The sequence below is a fragment of the Adiantum capillus-veneris genome, chromosome 1 (assembly GCF_014529385.1).
Source record: "Adiantum capillus-veneris isolate H3 chromosome 1, ASM1452938v2, whole genome shotgun sequence".
Taxonomy (NCBI): domain Eukaryota; kingdom Viridiplantae; phylum Streptophyta; class Polypodiopsida; order Polypodiales; family Pteridaceae; genus Adiantum; species Adiantum capillus-veneris.
In genome coordinates this window covers 169,979,174-169,995,433 of record NC_140931.1, presented here as the reverse complement: position 1 = coordinate 169,995,433, position 16,260 = coordinate 169,979,174, and the positions used below count along the sequence as shown (strand labels likewise).

The window sequence follows — 16,260 nt, the reverse complement described above, 5'->3', positions numbered from 1 at the left end:
AAGGATTCTAATTGGCTATGATAATGAATTTAATAGCAAGATTATCTACGCGAAGTTGAATGTTTCTCATGCCTAGATCCCCTTTATCTTTGGGAAGACAAATGTCCCATCTAACTTCAGCAGTAGATTTTCACGATGTTTTTAAACAAAAAATTACGTAGGTCCAAGCAAGACTATAAAAAAATAACCTGAGCTACGAGAAAATGATAAATAACAATGACTCTCCTAGCAAGAGAGGTTTGAAAACTAGTAGTCCACCTTGACAACTTGCTGTTGAATCAACTCACATTCCATTTCCATCTTTGTTTTAGCGAGTATCGAATCCTAGAGGGATTCTTAGTAGTCTGAAGACTTCTCCCTCTTTGATAATCTTGCATCTTGGTCATGAAAGCACTGAGGGATAGAGAAGAGGGAAGACCTAATCCCAAATTTGGTAGATCTTAGAACCTAAAGCAAAACAAAAGACATGAAGCAATTCTCATAAATGAAATATAGAGGAGTTATCGTTGCTCAACAATGCTACATGCTATCTACAAATTGAGATAGACATGATTGTTGGTGAGAACTAGGAAGAGGCACACTCTTAATAAGCCATGTTGCAATTTTACCTTTAACTAGAGGATTGAGACCATTGGTTGTCACGGTGGTAAGAGGAGAGGGGTTAAGGGAAAACCCTAAAAAATAAACCTACTAAGCACAAAGGCTTCAAATAGTCCATTGAATTATGGAGATCCTTGCTCTTTAGCATTGACAAATAAGGTGTTGGGGTAAAGGCATGTGGCCGCCCACCCACAACTGACACCCTCCACCTCCCAGCTCACTAACACTATTTCACCTTTTTCATATATACAATAAAGGCAACACACACACACACACACTCTTCTTCTAGTGTGTTGTTTTTCCCAATTACTCTTCCTCCCTTCTTCCCCTATTCGCACGCGTGCACATGGGCACATGGCCTCTCTCACAACTTGTATCAAAGTGGGTTCGACTATACTTGCAATGGCCTTGGCATACATGAAAGCTTCTCGACAGGCTAAAAGTTTGGACAAGCAAGCAAAGGAGATTTTCTGTTTCTCTCATATCTACAAAAAAGGTGTTGTTGAAGCTTTTGAAGAAGGGAGATCAATTTTAGCAAAGTCTTGGAGGCTTTGGGTTTGCAAAGATTGAAATATGCTTCAACCTTGATAAATTAAGTTTTTGTGTAAGACTTGGAGGTTTTGGGCTTGCAAAGATTGAAATATGCTTCAACCTTGATAAATTAAGTTTTTGTGTAAGAAATTGAAAGGTGAAGCGTCTAAGAAATCGGAGAATGTTGAACCTTTGGAATGCTAAGGCTTGGAGAATTGATCATTGTTGAACGTCAACCTTAGGAAATCTTGAAGCTTGAAATTCTAAAGCTTCGAGGAATTAAATAGATTTGGAGATTACAAGTCATTTTTTTCTTGGAAGGGTGAAAGTTGTGTGCACACACACACACACAATTCCTTGCGTATGGTAATCGTAGTGTATGTAACACATATACAATATCAAATTTCGAGCTTCGACATCAGTTTGAGAGAGAGAGAGAGAGAGAGAGAGAGAGAGAGAGAGAGTGTAAGGTGTAGTGGAAGTGAATGTTGAACTTTGCTCAAGATGAGTGCTTCGAACTATGCTCAAGGGTTCCTTTTACTTAGGAAGGGAGAGCCTTCCGTTTCTTTAGAGAGAGAGTGCAATGGACACAAACAAAGTGGTGAACACTGTGAATGAAGGTGCTGAGAGATAGAGAGAGAAGAATACGACACCAGAATGTTGTCAAACCATTGAGAGATAGAGACAGAAGAATATGACACCAGAATGTTGTCAAACCCTCCTGCGAAGGCCCCACTCTCTATGGCGAGAGTGGTCTACTATTGATTGCACAAATCTCTCCAATGCTTGGACTTGCCGACTATGTCGACAACAATGAGGACGACGACAAGATGGGTTGAAATTTGTAAATCTTTATCTGCTGAATTCTGACTCTATGTCGGTGACGATGTCGATGGCAATGATGCGACGACGACACGTTGAAAACACAGATGCTAAAATCTACGTATTACGGGTTGAATCTGCGAACTATGCTAGATTTGACTCTGCGGCGAGGATCTGCTGCAGGAAGGTGATATCTACAAGGTTCGAGGATTCTACTACGGTATCTGACTGCTGAAAACTGAAAACGTTGGTGCCTCCTGATGTCCTGTCACGATGAATCTGCAAAACGGAGGAGCTGATCTGCAAACCAAAAACGCTAGGGCTGAATTGGAGTCTGCTTCAAAAACGCTAGTGGGTCTGGGGTCCTGCTGTCGCAGGTTGTCCTACAAATGCAAAACGCTAGGCTGATCTGTTGTTCTACTGTCGTCGGGAATCCGCAAGTGCAAAAACGCTGGCTGATCTTGTTGATGGCTGAAAAACGCTAAGTCTTCCTGTCGGTGGGGAGTCTTGCTGAGAAGGTGTCTGCTGAACCCTTGTTCTTGTTGCCTCTTCTACGAGAAAGTGCTAGCACTAGGTTTCTTTATATACTTGCTTGTGAAAATTGCCCTACCTAGTTCCCAACAAAAGTCACTTAAAAATAATAAGTGAAAAATATCAAAAATAAAAAAAATAGGTCTATGCATTGTAAAAATGCTCCTGATGGGTTCTGATGGAAATCTGATGGTCATGTTGTGTGCAACCAGAGGATAGGCACTTAGAAATATGCATCTACTCTAAGTACTTGGACATGCCCGCTTTGCGAACAGACTCACAAAAGTACCAGATCACTTCGTAATCTAACTGAAATGAACCCATGTCATGAAGTAGCTTGTCCACGTACACATAGGATTAGACGTGACATCCCCTCCTTTTCAAAGTGAGGTAATGGTACCGAACTGTATAGTGTCGATGGAGATCGTCAACAGGGTCTGGAGTCCTAGAAAGGACTCTTCGTCGGTCCACTCTGATGCATGGGTCATGCGATACTTGAACTTCATAAAGGTCTGCAACGCTTGCTTCTTTGTGCCGCACCGAAAGCGACACAAAGTCTTTGTGGCTCCTTCGATGCTTCAACTGCATCTAGAGTCATGCGTCTACCTTCTTCAAGAATCTTCGAGTATGAAAATTCCTAAAACCACTTCCAACACAGAGACATGGACATACCCATTCCATGTAAAGTGACTTGAAAAATTCTATTTCTTCGAAAAAATTGTGCATGCAATGGAGATGAACATAGAGACGGAGTGCCAAACCGTTCATCAAACACACGCAAACAATGGGGTCGAAAGTTGACTTTTTATCTAATCAATCAACTGTGGCAAATCACAATGGAAATGCCCATGCTTGATGCTCAATCCTTCTTGTGCTCTTTCCGATACTGTGTCATGCCAAGGAAGAGACATGGAATGTGAATTCCTTGAATGCAAACATTTCATCTTTTCATGAGTAATCCGCATACATCCGTGCTCATTCATGAGTGAATCGTGCTCATCGTACAATATGTCATGCCTATGAAAAGGGATCACATAAGGACGGTGACTAAAATAGAGGAAAGCATCACGAATGAAACACTCGAACAATGCGTGCTGACTAATCATTCGAAAACATAATACTTCCTGTGGAGGTTCTTTGGACCTCGACTCGAGAGCCAAGATCGGCTCTTCGTGATCGATCAAATCTGCCTGTGGGGGTGCTGTGGACCTCGACTCAAAAGCCAAGATCGGTTCTTCGTGATTGATTGAATCTGCAACGAGGTTAGCTTCGCTAGAAAAAGCATCAACTAAACCATCATCCTGGTGAACAATCACATCCTCTTTCTGCAAATCATCATGCTTGTGAGAAATCACATCTTGATCATGTAAATCATCATGCTCGTGAGAAATCACATCTTGGTCATCATGCAAATCATCATGCTTGTCATTGTCATCCTAATCATGCTTATCATTATCATTCAATTCATCATGCTTATCATCATGCAAATCCTCTGTGTCATGCTTTGGAGAAGAAGAGAATGAGAGAGTCTCCTTTTCCCGAATCTCTTGCATCTGTGCCTGCACGTGAGAATAGAGTCGCAACATCTCTTTCATGTGTTGGTCGCTCATTGCTTTTCTTGTTTTGTTCTCGCGATCAAATTTTGCTTCTCTTTCTTCGCGCTCACGATTCAATTCGGCTAGTCTTACTTTGGCTTCCAAGCATGCTTGCTTGCAGTCATGCGCTATGGCTGCCATTGTTTCTTGGTACTTACGATCAATTTTTGTCTTTCTTTCTGTTGTTCTTGCTTCGCGTTCTAACTGCCTGTCCATCATCATCTTGTCGAAAGCCTCCATAGGAGTTAGTGCAATCCTTTGCGTAGATAGGGAAGGGGGAGGGTCGGAAAAACCTCGTGGTGGGGAAATCTCTTCTTCACCAACCATGCTCATCACCTCCATGCGAAGTATCCATGCCGCTTCGGGTGATGACCATCCACTGAAGTCTTGGGTTCTTAAGTTCACGAGGAACTTTGGTTCTTGTGGGTCTTGGTTCTTGGGTTTCTTGAGGGTCTTGAGGGTCTTGAGTTCTTGAGGTTGAGGTTCATGAGGTTCTTCTTTAGCTTGGAATTTGTGTTAGAGGAGGATCTTCTCTTCACCCGAGCTCTTCTCGTTTCTGCAGGCGCACCCCTTGGCGGCCTTGTGCTCACACCAAGGTTGCATTTTCCCACCTCACGTCGATTGGTTGGCCGCTAAGTGCACGGTCTGCTCTCAATGAGTGAAAAGAGGCACAAAGGGGAGGCTGGACAAGCCCTTCTTTCTTGGGTCTCCTGTCACTCTTCAAAAACACGATTAGGAATCGACACGCCCAAGAGGACTTGGGTTACGTGCGACCGCAACAAGCCAAAAAAAATAAGTGGTTCTTGTGGTTCTTTCCTTGAGTGATACAAAACACTGCCAAAGCTCTGATGCCAATGTAAGGTGTAGCGGAAGTGAATGTTGAACTTTGCTCAATATGAGTGCGCCGAACTGTGCTCAAGGGTTCCTTTTACTTACGGAAGGGAGAGCCTTCTGTTCTTTAGTGAGAGGGTGCAATGGACACAAACAAAGTGGTGAACACTGTGAATAAAGGTGCTGAGATTGAGAGATAGAAAGAGAAGAATACGACACCAGAATGTTGTCAAACCCTCCTCCGAAGGCCCCACTCTCTATGGCGAGAGCGATCTACTATTGATTGCACAAATCTCTACAATGCTTAGACTTGCCGATGATGTCGACGACGATGAGGAGACGACGAGACATGCTGAAATTTGCAAATCTTGAGTCTGCTGAATTCTGACTCTATGACGATGACGATGTCGATGGCGACGATGCGACGACGACACGCTAAAAACGTTGATGCTGAAATTTGTGTTTTCTGGGCTGAATCTGCGAACTATGCTGGATTTGACCGTGCGGTGAGGATCTTCTGCGGAAAGGTGAGATCTGTGAGGTTCGGGGGTTCTACTGCGGTATCTTACTGTTGAAAACTGAAAATGCTGGTGCCTCTTGATGTCTTGTCGCGATGAATCTGCAAAACGGTAGGAGTTGATCTGCAAACAAAAAAAGCTAGGGCTAAACTGGAGTCTGCTGCAAAAACGCTAGTGGGTCTGGGGTCCTGCTGTTGCCGGTTGTCCTGCAAATGCAAAACGCTAGGCTGATCTGTTGTTCTACTATCGCCGGGAATCTGCAAGTGCAAAACCGCTGGCTGATCTTGTTGATGGCTGAAAAACGTTGAGTCTTCCTGCCAATGGGGAGTCTTGCTAAAAAGGTGCCTGTTGAACCCTTGGTTCCTGTTGCCTCTTCTGCCAGAAAGTGCTAGCGCTAGGTTTCTTTATATACTTGCTTGCTAAAATTGCCCTACCTAGTTCCCAACAAAAGTCACTTAAAAATAATAAGTGAAAAATGTCAAAAATAGGGAAAATAGGTCTATGCACTGTAAACATGCTCTTGATGGGTTCTGATGGAAATCTGATGGTCATGTTGTGTGCAACCAGAGGATATGCATCTACTCTAATTGCCTGGATATGCACGGTCTGCGAACAGACTCACAAAGTGTTAGATCACTTCCTAATCTAACTGAAATGAATCACTGTCATGAAGTAGCTTGTCCATGTACACATAGGGTTAGATGTGCATGTGACAAAGAGAGGATCGGACTCTCTCCTCCATGGGCTTCTTTGATTTCAATATCGACTTCGAGCCGACTTTTCGGATTTTTGGCGTTTTCGGCATAGCGAGAGTGAGAGAGAGCGGTTTGGCTCTCCTTCGGCATATCCTCGTTTTTCGGTACCATCTCGGCCTCGATCTCCCTTGGTACTTTCGACATTGACGGCCTTTCTTAGCCTACTATCGACACCTGATCTCGGTTTTTCCTCGACAACATAGGGAGACATTTTCCTCCAGCATCTAGATTCCAACACATACAATTTGACACCCTTTTTTGGCGCTTTTGGCACTCTTTCAATGAGTACATTGGATTCGACAATTTGGTTTTCAAGCATCAACGCTTTCAGCACTTCCGTCCGTCAGCAAAAGATGACGTTGGATTCAGATCTACACTGACATAAGGTTTCTCACAGACTCATATCAGGCTTATAAGGGGGCATATAGCCCAAGCATACATCCCTTATGCAGTTCACATGTATTTTCAAACTCTCTATGTTTTTCAGAGAGGTTACGGCTTGCCATATGCGTATTGGCGGCGTGTATGGCACTTGTGGTTGTTTATGAGACATAGATCTCGATTTTCTCTAGTTTGTCTACTACTTTGGACACAGGGATTATAGGTTTGTTAGATACAAGACAAATACAACTCTTTCATAGGCCCTTAGGCAGTGTTTTTGGTAGGTACTAGGAATATCACGATGAGATATTATGCATTGCCAGATATATTATTTTAGCACTTAGAGTGCCATTGAGGTCTTTTGAGAGTAGGTATCCCCACAAGGATCTTGTCTACTATTTGCATTAGTGTCAAATACGTGTTTACGTATGGTTCTCACACATGTAAGTTGAGTTACGGGAACTATACTTCGTGTGAAGCCATGTTTTTGGCGTTTTTGGCAGTATCGCCCATTTTTCAGATTCTGACCGAAAGAGCCCTTTCTAAGACTATGGCGAGTGTCTTGTGTTTGCTTAGCCTTTTGGAGGGTCCTGCATGAGATTTTTTTGAGATGGGATATTCTCAAATGATACAGGTTGTTGGAGTCCCCTATCATAGTATCCTCGTCATCGGTCATATATCTTATGAGATGTTTTGCTTAACTATGCCTATGACAGTCATTTGTCAATGAAAATTCACAGTTTATGCTTAGTTTTACTCTCTTGAGTTGATTTCATGCCTTTTTATATATCATTTGGGTCGATTTTTCACTCCCAATACGAAGGAGCCTCTGCTGAATTTTTCCCACAAGTCTACCTATGCTTTTTGTGACACTTCAAAATTTTGTCGGATTTTTTCACCATAACTATTGGTATTCTCTTCATAGTACTCAAGTCTTACAAAAATGGCCTCTTCTATTGAGAAGGCCATTTAAAATATTAGAAAGTTTGACGACACTAATTTTTCTATGTGGAAAGAGCGAATCCAGGATGTGCTAACTCAAAGAGTCAATCTTGCGTGCAAAGGGAGATGGCAATAGGAAATCATAGTGAAAGATGATAGATGCAAAAGCTAGGTCCACTATTTTCTTATTCTTAGCTGAATCTATGTATTTCAATATAGTGGGTGAAGCTATTGCTAAATCTTTATGAGACAAGCTATGTAATACGTACAAGAGCAAAAGCATAAGTAACAAAGTACACTTGATGAAGAAGCTTTTTGAGCTTTGCATGAAAGAAGGTGACACGTTGTTCAAGCACTTGAATGCATTCAATGTACTTTTTAGCCAATTGATATCACAAGCACTGTAGTTTGATGACAAAGTGTGGCCCATCTTCTTACTGGATGTTTACTCTCTTCATGGGATATATTTTGCACAACGATTAGCAACTCTGCACATGAAGACAAGTTGACCTATGATGTTGTAGTTTTCAATCTATTCAGTGAAGAGATACGGAAGAAATCTATGGAACCTACAAAGCAACGTGATGCATATATTGCCAGTGGCAAAGGTCAGAGAGGCCGCACTCAAAACCGTGCCAAATGCAAGGATCGTGGGAATGCTTGTAGTAAATCGATTCTTTGCACAATGTTGAGCTCTATCATTGCCACAAGAAAGAACATTTAAAGAAAGATTGGCGTGCATAGCAAAAAGTTGATGTATGTTGGTCAACTCGACGACTTGGGTTACACAACCACTTTTGAGAATGGATCATGGATGATCAGGAAGAGAAATCTTGTGATTCTCAAAGGTCATAAGTATGGAATGTTGTACATGTCTGTTTCATGTGTAAAAGAGGATTGTATATCCATAGCCAAGCTGCCATCCACTAAGTTGTGGCATGGCCGGCTAGGCCACATGTGCCAAAAGGGAATGGAAACACTAGCACGTTTTGATTACTTACTTGTGTTAAGTTATTCCAATTTTCTTATGTGTAAGCATCGCATTTCTATGGTAAACAAACTAAGAATACTTCATCGCCATTGAATAGGAAGCATTCACAGCCACTTTAAACTTGTTCATAGCAACGTTTGTGCCTAGTCCTATGCCAACCAAGTCTGTAGGGTCAGGTAGCTATTTTGTGACTTTCATAGACGATTCCACCAGAAAGGTGTGGGTTTATCCTTTGCGACATAAGGATCAAGTCTTCTCTACTTTCCAAAAATGTTTAGCATTGGTAGAGATTCAGTGTAGCAAGAAGATCAAAAGCTTGAGGATTGATAATGGTGGAGAATACGTCTCCAAGGAGTTTGAGAATTTTCTAGCAAGAGAGTATCAAGAGGAAATTTATTGTACCTTACACACCTAGTCAGAATGGAATTGCAGAAACTATGAATTGAAGGATTTACGAGCGAGTCACAATCATGCTTTCTATGCAGAATCTGACTCAAGATTTTTGGGTAGAGACAATACTCATAGCAGTACATATCATTAACAAGTCACCTAGTACATCATTTAATTGCCAAATTTGAGAGGAACTATGGTCCAAAAAGAAGCCACATTATGATCATTTGCGTGTCTTTTGATGTGAGACATATGCACATATGCCCAAAGAGCTTTGAAAAAAGCTAGACCCAAAGTCACACAAGTATATCTTCGAGGAATTGAAGATGACGAATTGAAGATGCACAAGAAACCTATCAAAAAGGTTGTATAGAAAAGTCTCATTCGAGGGCATTGCCTCAAAATCTACAAAAACTCAAAAGACTAGTGATGTACCTTTGAGTAGCAGCGGCCCAATTGACAGGGCTTGGAGCAGTGGTCAAGATTTGTGATGATTAGGTAGATCCTCACATTCATCTAAGCAATTTCAGCCAGGGTTGGACTACGTCATGCTAACTGACTGCGATGAGCCATCTTGTTACAAAGAAGCCATGCAAATTGATGACAATGTCAAGTACCATGCAATCTGAGTACAACTCGATTGTCAACAATGAGACATGGGACTTGGTTGAATTTCTAGAAGGCAAGCAAGCCTTACCTTGCAAATGGGTTTACAAGAAGAAGTTTACATCTAATAATCTCAAGCCTAAGCACAAAGATAAATTGGTTGCTAAGGGATTCAAGTAGCAAAAGGGAGATGCTTTTGATGAAATCTTCTCGCTCGTTGTCAAGATGACTACACAATGCACATTGCTTGGCCTAGTAGCCATTGACATGGAGCTTGCCCGAATGGATGTGAAGACATCCTTTCTTCATAGAAATGTACAAGAGGATGTTTACATGGAGTAACCTAATGTGTTTGAATAGGCAACTAGGGAGAAGCTTGTATGCAAACTAAAGCAAGCGCTTTATGGCTTAAAGCGGGGTTCAAGGTAGTGAAATCAAAATTTGATGCTTTTATGCAATCCCAAGGATTTAAGAGGATCACTACTTGTATACAAAGAAACTCAGTGATAGTTCTTTGGATGTTCTCAGTTTAGATGTAGATGACATGTTCATGGCAGGAAAGTCTACTAAGGAGAATGCCAACTTGAGGCAAATGTTGAGCAAAAATTTTGCTATGAAGGATTTGGATGAAGCAAATCATTTTCTTGGTATATGTATCAAGAGAGATATGTATCATTTTCTTGGTATATGTATCAAGAGAGATATGATAAAGGAAATTCTTGAGCTTTTTGAGGAATTTTATATCCACAAGGTATTGCAGTGTTTCATGCAATGGGGGAAGGCAATGAGTACACTACTGTCACATTTGAAACTAAGCAAGGAAGATTCTAAAATCAAATTCCGAGAGAGCAGAAATAGCTAGTGTGCCATATTCTTTCGTCGAAGAGGTAGTCTTATGTATGCTATGGTAGCGACGAGGCCAGACATTGGATTTACAATCGATATATGACTAATCCTGGCAAGCAACATTGGATAGCGGTGAAACACATCCTCAGACACTTGAAGGATATAACGAGCAAATAATTACGCTTTGGTAATAGTGATGCATCTATTGTTGGTTACACGAATGAAGATTATACAAGTTCGACAGTAGAAGATCTATGTATGGCTTCATTTTCATAACTTTAGGAGGAGCCATTTTTTGGAGATCATCTCTCCAAGATCATACATCTTCTTCCACTACAGATGTTGACTATGTTGTAGCATTAGATGCCAACAAGGAATCTATATGGTTGGCACGTTTATTGGGAGATTTAGACATTCAACAGGTTCCAATTTTGTATTATGGTAGTCAGAGTACCATTGATTTGGCAAGAAATCTCATGTTTCACTTAAGTCAAAACACATTGAGGTGAGGTATCATCTCATTTGGGATGCGTTAATAGATAATCGATTTGAGCTTGTCAAGGTCCATAATGATGGCAACCCAGCATATGCTTTTACAACAAAGAGCCTAGCTATGGAGCAGTTTGCACATTGCATCGAGTTAATGGGTGTAGGGTGAGCATATTTGTATAAGGGTGAAGTTGATGTGCTTCAAGAATGTACATACTAGCTTTAGTCATAACCACTTACGATCACATTGGCCTTGAAGTGGGAGGTTTTGGAGTAAAGACATGTGGCCTTCCACCCGTGACTGACACTCTCCACCTACTAACTTGTTAACTCTATTTCACCCTTCTCATATATACAATAAAGGCAATACACACTCTCTCCTTCTTGTGTGTTGTTTCTCCCAATTACTCTTTCCTTCTTGCCCGTATGTTCACTGGCGCATTGCCTCCCTCACATAAGATAGTAGCAAACAGTAGCATGTTCAGACCAAACCCTATAGGCATTGAACTCTAAATAATAAAAGACTATTTCAATCAATCATGGTCTTTGTCAAAATCTATGTTAGTGAATATCTTAATCATAACCAATATCCCATAGAACAATCATAGCTTCCAAAATCGTTCTTGCTTTAATAAAACCTTCTTGTTATAAAGAGATTTCTTTCATCTAAATCGGGGTGATCTGATTACCTATTGCTTTGGCAAAGACTTTATATGTTGAGGTGAGCATAGTAAGGGGTCTCCAATTGGCAAGGTCCTCTTCCCAAACACGAAGGAGAACAGGGGCAAGAATGCCATTCAAGGTATAGAAGAAATCAGACTGAAATGATATGTAATCCTAAAGTCTTCTAGGTTCAACACCCTCTATAGAAATATTAATGTGAGCCAAAGACAAAGATTGATCAGCAAGTTGATAAGAATCCTATGGAATGATTAATTTCGTGTGCTGCCAAATCTATTTTCAAGCCTTGTGAATTTTGGGAGAAAGTAGCTCTCTAGGAGTGAAGAGTTTCTCCAAGTGCAATCAAGTAAGCTTTTAGGTTTTCTTCATCTCTGGTAGACTCTACCATCACAAGGAGAGATGAGGGATAGTGTCTCTTGCCTTCTTCTTTCTTAAGATTTTGAACATCTCTTTTGAGAGTCGATCTATTTTCCCTGCCCATCCATGCCTAAAGAAGGCGATAGCATGGTGGAGAGCAAGATTTTCCTTGTGTCTTAGCTGATCTCTCAATTTTAGGTATTTTATCTTATAGGGGTCACATCCTGTGAGGTAGAGGCTACTAGAGAGACAAGTTTGTGGTAGATGAAACCGTTTCTTTTCCTCGTGATGTTTGTAATCTCCTTTTCAAACTTGATAAGGGCATGTTGAGTGAGAAGATGACCAAGTGAAAGCTGAGGTGATCCCTTCATTTTGAATTCCCAAACCCAGGTTTTTTGGATCTTTTCTTGCACCAATCGAGTGTTCACTTGCCTTATATTTCATGGTCAAGGAAAAGTTGGTAGGATGGAATGGAATGATGATAGGGTTTTTTGAGGAATTCTGGGATGACTTGAAATCCCAGAATGACCATAGTATTTTGAGGAATTATGGGATGACCTGAAATCCCCCCTAACTCACTTACCAAATAAAGCCCTATTAGAGGGGGTGCTAGATCCAAGTGTGAAAAGAGGGCTAGTCACACACCTACATACCTATACCTTAGCATGTATGCTACTCCCGGCTACATGCTCGAAATGAGCACTGAGAAAGGGGACATTCAAGGCCTATCTCATCTAGGTAACAAACAACTCCTGGCCAAACTTTTTGATGATGATTCACTACTATTTCTAAAATTCACCTCTCAAATACTCAAAAAGACTCTTGGGATAGTTCAAATTCTTTCCATAGCCTCACGCTCTAAATGAAACATTGAGAAGTCAAGGCTCCTCCCTCTCAGGGAATGATTCATGTGTCCCTTCTAAGTGGTTAGTAGAGAATTCGTCTCTAAAGAAACAGTGTGTTGCCACCTTGGGGTCTCACTAGGGGGGTAGGATTCTCTAACAAACAAAAGTTTCATTTGGTCATGCTCAAAATTAGGAGCCAGGTGAAAAGATGGGAGTATGCGCTTCTCCCCTTCCACAGTAAAGTGAAGATAGTCTCTCGTTCATGGTCCCGTACTTATCCTTCTTCTCGCCAATCCTGAAAATGACCAAAAGCAATTGGAAAGAGTCCTTACATCTTGTGTAACCTTTTGTATGAAAAAACTCCAAAGATACTGTCGTGATAGTGGGAAAGATAAGAGTGGATTGCTAGACCCAAGGACCCGGGGGAATTGGATTTCTCAACCCAATGGTGCATGTGGAGTCTTAATGTGCCAAGTTTGTTGTGACAATAGCAAACCAAGATCACGTATGGGCCATTATGGCATGGGATATGATAGACAAAGTAAAGTTCTACTTCCAAGGGGACCCATGGAAGGAAGTAGATTCTCACAACAAACTACTGGCACCAATCTACGGCAACATAAAGCTAGGTGGCAATAGGGGCGAACTGGTACATAAATTTGTCAAAGCATCAGAAGCACTAGAATGGGCGGAGTCAAGTAGATACTCCATTACACATTGGTCCCCTTGGCTCTCTAATATTTGAGGTGGTTTTCTAAAGCCCTTCTGAAGAGAAGTTGCCAGAAAAACCAATAACAAAGGATTAATATATCTAACTGAGTCCTAGGACTGAAGCAGCATGAGCTAGAAAGAGACAGACCAACTAACTACCCAATACACAACCTCAATGAAAACATAATTCTATTGGTCAATAGAGTGGTTGATGGTCTAAGCTCAGTGGGGTCACTATAATAAATAAATATAGAACACGTGGGGTTCAATAGTAGAGATTATTTTATTATGTATTTTTTCACATTTTCACGTACAAAAGGTGGTTGAAAAACTGATCTTGAAAAAAAAAAGATTGAATCGAAAAAGTGTCCCTTTTATTGGTGAAAAAATCATAGCTAAGGGGTTTTATAAATAGTCCTTGAGCGCACATGATATATTGGTTTTACATATAGTGACCCCGGAAGAGTCTAAGCAATGTTCTGGTGCCTATTCATGAGGTCGAATATGTTTGGAAAGTCTGGAACTGGTCAAGAAATAAGAATATTGATCTACCACAATCAAGGGGAACACAAACCAAACTTATCTACAAAGCAGATTGGTTCTCTCTACTTAACAAACAATGGAGATTGTCGTGGATTGAGTCAAAATGGGCAGTAGTTGTAGGAAACATGTGGGATTGTCCATGGCATAGCATAATGAAATTATTCCTTATGGGGGGGGAATACCAACTAGGATCAAGGTAAAATCCAGAGGGATACCAGAGGGATAGGCACATACCTCTTCTTGGGATGTAAAGCGGTTACTAAAGACCCTTCTCATCTTTTCAAAGATTTCCCGGCCACGAGAGGTCTTGTGACTAAAGTGTGCAAATGGGTGTAGAAAACTTGGAAGATTTGATTTTTCAAGAATGACTTGATTCTACGAGGAACGATCTTTAAAATCAAACCATTCTGGTCTGCACACAATTTGTTCGCTTCTGTTATCTCAAACAAACTTGGAAGTCGTGAAACCTTCGAGTTTTTGAAAGAAACCAAGCGACAACAAAGTTCAAAGAAATCATATAGGAAAGTAGCGAATTATTTTCTGTTGGAAAAAACAAGGACTCTGATGAGTGGAAGCAAACGCTCTTCAACATTAGACACTTAAAAAGTGTTAACTATGGGTGGCTACAAGTCGAAATGCATCTTGAAACGGAACTATGTAAATGTGTGTGAAAAGGCTCAGGCATGTAACCTTTGCATCTTTTGACTCCTCAAGGCACAAAGAATCTTATTGTACATTCATTTCTAAGATAATCTAACTCTTGCACTCACACTCACAATTGTGAGTATGGCCCAAAAGAAAAAAAAAAGGATCACCAGCTTTGACTAAGATTTTCTTTTGTTGAATGGTAGCTTTGAAATTAATTCCTTTTATTTGATAAAATAATGAACAATAAGTATCAAAAGCTTAAAGATTGTGTTTGTTTGGAAGCAGAGTGATTCCTACCAAACGACAGGGTGTTATAACCTTCTTTGCTCAGGTTTTGTGCAAGTGAGCAACGACATAGCATTGGGAGCCAGCATTGCACCAATTTCCTCATACGACAACCATCAATATGATATTACCATTCTTATTTGGAAGGTAAGGCCAAGTCTTGCTCTAAGCTTTTTGTTTTCTTTTTTTTGGGTTTTGGGGGGGGGGAGGGGTTGTGACAAAATGACCGGTCTCTCATTTTTAGGATCCCAAGGAAGGAAATTGGTGGATGCAATTCGGCAACAAATACATATTGGGGTATTGGCCAGCAGCATTATTCACATCCTTGTCCAAGTCTGCAAGCATGGTGGAATGGGGTGGTGAGGTGGTGAATTCACAGCCAGGTGGCAAGCATACATCCACTCAAATGGGCAGTGGTCACTTTCCATTTGAGTCATTTGGAAAGTGCTCCTATTTCTCTCATCTCCTTATTGTGGAGGCTAGCAACAATTTGATGTCAGCAAGTGATGTCAATACATTTGCAGAAAGTCCGACCTGTTATAATGTTCAAACTGGCTCAAGTAGCGATTGGGGTACCTACTTTTATTATGGAGGCCCCGGAAGAAATCCAAATTGCCCATGATTCACTCATTTGCTTATTTAGTTATCTAGGTACACATCACCTACTATTGGTTGGGCTCATAAGCATCAACAATGCCACATCCATTTCAATGTCGCAATCTTGATGCTTATGCTTATGTATGCCATGTTCCCAACCATACCATAGCGTATATAACATGTAAATTAGATGCCTATTTGAAGGAACATGCATCGCTTGTTAACACACTAACCTTGGCTCAAACAATGATTCAGAATTATCTGCAAAGACGGAATTCCTCACACAGGTTGTCGCATGATTTTAGAGAGAAGAGTAGAAGAAGAAGAAAAGTTTCTAACGTCATAGAAAACAATCCCAAGAGACCTCAAAGATCTATTGGAGAGGGCTTGAACTCAAGATTTGGTAGAGATTGGTTAATATCTCAGTTTCCTCTTGAATAGTAGAGACCAAAGAGAAGGGATCCACTGGAGAATGGGAGTCTTACAATCATACCTAGAGATGAGCCATCCTCTTGCATTTGTGCCAAGTGGCCATACTACTCCGACCTACCCTTCTCTTGCTTACAATATTCAGGGAAAAGCCTTGCTTTGCATTTGCGTAAAAATAGCTCAAAGCTTCTTGATCATGTTCCTTCTACTCATATCTGGCAAGGAATGCAACCGATGAGTTAATATCCTGGACAGGAAGCTCGCTGAAAACCTTTTTGAGCTTTGCAAAAGTGCTTTCCTTTGTCCATTACCCATGTTTTCTCCCCCCCCCCCCCC

The 16,260-nt window shown here is 41.0% G+C and overlaps 1 protein-coding gene across 6 annotated transcripts in view; it reads left to right on the top strand.

Annotated features, from left to right (window-relative positions):
- Window positions 1-15,702, top strand: part of LOC147466007 (protein neprosin-like) — a 31,420-nt gene extending 15,718 nt beyond the window's left edge. For all 6 annotated transcript variants that reach the window (XM_086523317.1, XM_086523309.1, XM_086523301.1 and 3 more), the window contains 2 exons: window positions 14,899-15,045; window positions 15,143-15,702. In XM_086523317.1, coding sequence (XP_086379443.1) covers window positions 14,899-15,045; window positions 15,143-15,520 — 525 coding nt within the window. In that variant the 3' untranslated portion in view covers window positions 15,521-15,702. The remainder of the gene's footprint in view (window positions 1-14,898; window positions 15,046-15,142) is intronic.
- Window positions 15,703-16,260: the final 558 nt, after the last annotated feature.